This window comes from Lipophrys pholis (assembly GCF_963383615.2).
Source record: "Lipophrys pholis genome assembly, chromosome: 8".
Classification (NCBI taxonomy): domain Eukaryota; kingdom Metazoa; phylum Chordata; class Actinopteri; order Blenniiformes; family Blenniidae; genus Lipophrys; species Lipophrys pholis.
Genome location: NC_137630.1, coordinates 7,073,153 through 7,079,152, shown reverse-complemented (window position 1 = coordinate 7,079,152; position 6,000 = coordinate 7,073,153). Strand labels below are relative to the sequence as shown.

Here is a 6,000-nt window from a genome sequence, read left to right as displayed (position 1 = left end):
GGCCTGGGTGTAATTTTCATTACTTGCTGAAAGTACTACAAGCAGATGCTGCAGCAAAGTTATATGTACACTCATCTTTCATGACCATTTGTTCATGTTCTTGTTACCACAACTACCTAATAGTTAAACAACATGGCAGTCGGCCCACTAATTTAAGGACATGGACATTGTCAAGGTGAACTGCTGAGTTTCAAGCTGAGCATGGAGTGTTTCACTACTGGGGTTTTCTTGACAACCACATGTTTAAGGAGTGTTTTAGAGAATGATCTGGCAAAAATATCAAGTCAGAAGTGCTCACAGTGAAGTTCCCTGATTATCATCACAGGTCAAAAGAGATGGATCAGACTAATTGGTTAAAGACTGGTTGCAAATCAAATCTGCAGTACGGTAGATCATCGCTGATCATATCAATTACGGAAGTAAAAAAACTGAAATCTTGGACTAGAATTCAAATAGAGTTTCCAACAGTTAACCCCTTGGAAATTATTTAAAAAAAAAGCAAACAACAAAACATTGCCTGAACTGATGATTAGGGATTTTTGGGGTGGTATTCAGATATTTGCAACAGAGAAAATGTGACAGGGTTAATCCATTCTCCCATATATGAGCAGTTCAGAATCTTGCTGCTTGTGTGATGATGTTTGGCAGGTTTTCTTCACACACTTAGCTAAATCTGCATGGTTTAACCATATAAACAAAGCCTATACATAAGAATTGCCCCCCCCCCCCAAAAAAAAAAAAGAAGATTATCCTAATCTGTTCGGTCTTTGAATTAATTTGTGAGATAAAATAGCAGGGTGTGAGCATCTGAACTGTGGCAAAACAACTGACGGATTGACCTTATTTTCTGTCTGCCCGCATTGGATTGGGTCCAACTCCATACATTCCCTAATATGGAAGTGTATTCACATCGTGGATGTGCAGGTTACTATCATATCAATACAGAGAAAAATCTGGAAAGAATTTGGTGTCTTTGGTCCTTGACAGTGAAAAAATAAATGATGGGTGTACTTGGAGTTGTCATGAGTGTATGCATTGGTTAACTGTTATATTTTGATATTTAAAAAATTTAAAGATTTATTTTTTTTTTTTAAATAGAGCTTGTCCTATAAGGTGTCGCAAGAAGTCAGTATTTCCATGAGACACAACGATAGTGTGTGAAAATGTGAAAGATAAATGTGTAATGTGAACAGAAACATTTAAGTCTCTTTATACAACAAATTGCTTGAAAATCTGTTGCAGTCAACTCTCTCACTGACATAAGCATTACTTAATGCTGGCTAACTATAGCAGATTAAACTGGTCAAACCAAAACCAAATGTTTTTTCTCGACTGTTTGATAACCAACACTACTTGACTTTAAAAAAATTAAAAAAAATCAATCAGTTTGCATTTCTCTCATTGTAAAATACATCTCTGTGCGGCAAAAATAAACCAGATATATGAAGAATCAAAACATCAGCCAAAATGCATTTGATCACACATTTATTCCAAATGTTTTGATGGTACAAAGAACTGCTGCAAAGATGTCGAACTGCACAGAAAACATTTATAATGAAACCAACAGAAGACACACAACATCAAAGGCACTATAAAAATGTCTGACGTGGAGATGACACCACCTGGAAGTGTGCAACACGACTGTAACTGATCAGAGGAAAAGAGGACTGACTCACTCTCTGCTCGTTGTTATTGGCCAAACAGTTGCTCTGCCTTTGCTTGTTTTTCGAAGTGAGCTCTGACTCTCAGGGAAGTGTACCATTACATGTATCTGCTGGCTGTGAGTGGTCAAATGCAAAATGTTTGTGGGACTGCTCTGTGTTTGTGGTGAGAGAGGTGTTGGAATTGACAGAAACTTGGGAATGTAGGAGGAGAGAAAAATGATGGAAAAGAAGAGTGGTTGAGATTCTGGGCTGCTGATTTGATCAACGACGGCTTGAGTAGCTGGACGAATAGGACTTGCTGCTGATAGCACCACCACCGCCGCCCATGCTCATGCCATAACTTCCTCCTCCTCCTCCACTCATGCCATAACCTCCTCCTCCTCCTCCACTCATGCCATAACCACCTCCTCCACTCATGCCAAAACCTCCTCCACCTCCTCCACTCATGCTAAAACCACTTCCTCCTCCTCCTCCTCCTGCACCTGTTGAAGAATTGAAACATTTTCAGAAGCAATGCCAGAAATTTAACTCCTTGTGTAGTATTCCATATTTATCACAATAACACTGTTATTCTTCATTTAAGTTCTTGACCAAGCTGAAAAGACATGTTGATATTTACCGTAGCTGCTGGTCGAGGTCTGAACGTGGACTGTGGCACTTGGACCACCGCTGGCAAGTCTACAATGAAATGGAAAAACCCCAATTAGTTTATTGATGGATGAGGTCATTGAAAAAGACAATATCCATTTGGATTCAGAGAGACAATCTTTTACCTGTCCTCCTCTCCTTCCAGAAGCTTTCTGTAGGTGGCAATCTCAATGTCCAGAGCCAGCTTGACATTCATGAGCTCTTGGTACTCGCGGACCTGTTTGGCCATTTCCTGTTTCGCTCTCTGAAGGGCTTCTTCCAAGTCCCTGATGCGAAGCTTGGCGTCCTTCACAGCCATTTCACCGCGCTCCTCAGCCTCGGCGATTTGAGCCTCCAGGTTGGCGCGCTGGAAGGGCAGAAAGGCCAAGGAAGTTTAAGATCGGACATTTCTTCACGTCACCATACAATGACGAGACTCACTTTGACCACATGGGCACATTTTGTTACCTGTCCCTTGACTGCCTCGATCTCATTCTGAAGGCGGGCGATCATGCGGTTCAGTTCGGCAATCTCGGTCTTGGTCATGCGGATGTCGTCTCCAGCTGAGCCTGCAGATGCCTGCAGCTCCTGGAACTGAAGGAAGAAGACAGGAGAGACACCTGTTGGAAATGTCCACTAACCATTTCACCTTTGTTTGACATAAGAGACGTTCTCTACTTACTTTCTGCTGGTACCAGCTCTCTGCTTGGCTCTTACTCTGGTTGGCGATGTCTTCATACTGAGCCTTAACCTCAGCAATAACGGCATCCATGTCCAGATTGCGGGAGTTGTCCATCGTAACAATGGCTGAGGTGTCCTTGATCTGTCCCTGAAGCTCATTCAGTTCCTGCATGAAGAGCATCGGTTGTTTGTCAAATTAGCATTGCAAGGCTGAAAGATGTGTGGGGAAATTGTTCCTACACAAGCTTGTCCTTACCGCCTCATAGATTGCTCTGAGGAAGTTGATTTCATCTTGAAGAGCATCAACCTTAGCCTCCAACTCAATTTTGTTCATGTAGGCAGCGTCGACATCCTGTTAGAGGAGAACAAAGTTGTGTGGTCAATGGTGAAGGGCCATGGAAAAAATAATTTTGCATTGTGCATTGTTAATGTCATTATCGGAGAAGGGCTGGCTGTGTGTTGACAAATCCTCTCTCTCACCTTTTTAAGAACCACAAACTCATTCTCCGCTGTAGCGCGCTTGTTAATTTCATCTTCATATCTGGTAGAAAGAGTGGAGAATGAGTTGAAAGAATTGACTATGGGATCAATTTCTGCCAAAGACCTTTTGAGTCTAGTGACTCGGCCTGCTTGAACTCACTTGTTTTTGAAGTCCTCGACCAGGCCCTGCATGTTCCTTAGCTCTCCCTCCAGCTTGACCCTCTCATTACCGAGCCCATCCAGCTGTCTGCGCAGGTTGGCGATGTAGGCCTCGAACATGGCGTCGATGTTGGAGCGGGTGGTGGTCTGCTCCTGCATCAGGCTCCACTTGGTCTCCAGCATTTTGTTCTGCTGTTCCAGGAAGCGCACCTAGACGACACAGGAAGTCACAAAGTTTAGTTCTGCTACCGTTGGGAGTATTTCTGACGAATCTTAGTCCTGAAATCATCCGACTGTACACCACTGACTGAACTATCCTATCCTAGCTATTCAATGCCTCCCGATGTGTTGCTCATCAGAACGTGCATGTGTATTTCAGCCATGAGGTAGCAAGATTTCTGTTTCCTTTATCCAAGTTTCCCCAAGTAATCCAAAATTAAACTTAAGTCTGATTCTCCAAAACAAGAGCACCTGTATTAAAAATTCTGTTTATCCAGCACATGCAATAAGTTACCTCTCAGGTGAGGATCCATACACCTCAGTACCTGGGCTCTTTGCATAGCAAAACTATACTCTACTTGACACATGAGTTTAACATTAAGAGCTCAAGTTTTGTTCAATATTGAAATTCATTATGATCGAGTTATATTATTGACATATGACTTTGAATGAGTTATTTTGAAGGCGTAGTGCACGGTGCCACACCTATGTCTCGCCCCACCCCTGAATACCTGACATTTGTGCTCCCACACCTCTAGGATGCTTTCACTGAGCAAACCTGCCTGCCTCTCACTGATTAATGCAACAGGTCTGGGCAGTGACTGATCGGATTTATTACATACACACTATGGGAAAAGCAAACTGACCATTTTGATACACACTCTGCCTGGAAAAAAAAAAAAGTATTTTCAAACATGTATCTCTCTAACCACATATCCCACATCACATTGACGAAGTTGCGTCAAAATTAATGAAGAGAATGTTAGCAGGCCTTCGCTACCATGGGAGCAGGTGATAACCTGATCTCTCTTTCCTTGACAGCCAGCGGTCACCGGATACGGTCACTCGAGTATTTCCTGCCTCTTAATCTACATGAGGACAGCTTAAGAAAGGGCTTCTGTCAAAAAGAGTTTTTATTGGGAATAAAAATAATTTCGCTTTGAGAATGTTGTTCGAAAATAGATGTGTCAATACTTCAGTCTAAAACAACTGACCCAGTCATGTCTGTATGAATGATTTTATGCTCAGTAGCTTGAAATTACAATGAACCAGAGGATACTGCTCTTCATATAGAGATTTCAATTGATACTTTGAAGTATTAATGAGCTCATAGACTTTTTAAAGGAAGTGTTTCATTTTTTGAGGTAGACAATATGTCAAGGACAACGTACAAATCAATGGGACATTTTTATCGTTCCCTTAAAATCTTCAAGACAAACAATGTTAATAAACAGAAGAGAAAGGACTCCTTACCTTGTCAATGAAGCTGGCGAAGCGGTTGTTCAGAGTTTTGATCTGCTCCTTTTCTTGGGTACGGACAACCTGGATGTTGCTGTCAATCTGAAGGTTCATTGGTGACAGCAGGCCCTGGTTGACTGTTACATTTTGGATGGGCATGTAACCTCCAGCTCCGCCACCACCGAAACTGGCACCATAACCACCGCCGCCACCACCATATCCACCACTGCTACTGACTTTATAGGAACTGCTGCTCCTGACGGAGCCACCACCTCCAAAGCCCATGCTGCCACCTCCAAAGCCCATGCTGCCACCTCCAAAGCCCATGCTGCCAGCTCCAAAGCCCATGCCACCGCCACCGCCACCTGCCCGGTAGACGCTGCCACCGCTACCAAAACCACCACCACCAGATTTGGTGGATACTGACATGCTATATGACGGTCCCGATGTATAAGATCTGGAGGAGTAAGATCTTGATGAAGACCTTCCACCTCCTCCACCAACGCTCATTCGGGAAGAAGACATGTCTAGTGCCTTTTGGAAAGGAAGGATTCAGAGAGAAGTCCGAGGTGACAGAGCGAGGTTTGGCAGAGCAGTGGCACACACTAAGAGGAGAGTCCCTTTAAGTCACTCCTCTGCATCTGGGATGGACTTTTATCTGTTCCTACCTGTGGCAGAGGGCCAAGTAAGCCCAGCCTCTCCTTTTCAAGCATCCTCCAATCATCTGTATCCTCCAGGGTGTAGCTAAAGCCAGGTGGGCTGTCTTGGAGCAGTTCAGCCTGTCAGACAGGTCGCGGTAAAGCCTTTGTAAACCGATCTGGACTTTACACACCCAGATGCTCGCAGAGAAATTGCATCATAAGCAGAAGTGGGATGGAAGGCAAGACATGTTGGCAAAGTATATATTACTTGATTATAGTGCACTTTTTGA

At 43.4% G+C, this 6,000-nt stretch overlaps 1 protein-coding gene across 1 annotated transcript; it reads right to left on the bottom strand.

Annotated features, from left to right (window-relative positions):
* Nucleotides 1-1,468: 1,468 nt before the first annotated feature.
* Nucleotides 1,469-5,944, bottom strand: LOC308113339 (keratin, type II cytoskeletal cochleal-like). The gene is made up of 9 exons (XM_080469556.1): nt 5,085-5,944; nt 3,613-3,821; nt 3,453-3,513; nt 3,229-3,324; nt 2,974-3,138; nt 2,760-2,885; nt 2,438-2,658; nt 2,284-2,342; nt 1,469-2,146 (listed from the first exon to the last, which is right to left on the bottom strand). The coding sequence occupies exons 1-9, from the start codon at nt 5,592-5,594 to the stop codon at nt 1,926-1,928; spliced, it is 1,668 nt and encodes a 555-aa protein (XP_080325682.1). The 5' UTR covers nt 5,595-5,944; the 3' UTR covers nt 1,469-1,925.
* Between the last annotated feature and the right edge of the window lie 56 nt (nt 5,945-6,000).

Bases quoted from the DNA above. Each gene is read 5' to 3' on its own strand.
- LOC308113339 (XM_080469556.1), bottom strand. From the start codon at position 5,594: ATGTCTTCTTCCCGAATGAGCGTTGGTGGAGGAGGTGGAAGGTCTTCA. The intron at 3,139-3,228 runs GTAAGGACAAGC...CTCTTCATGCAG, and splicing joins TCAGAGCAATCTATGAGGCG to GAACTGAATGAGCTTCAGGG. The intron at 2,343-2,437 runs GTAAAAGATTGT...ATTTCATTGTAG, and splicing joins CTGGAAGGAGAGGAGGACAG to ACTTGCCAGCGGTGGTCCAA.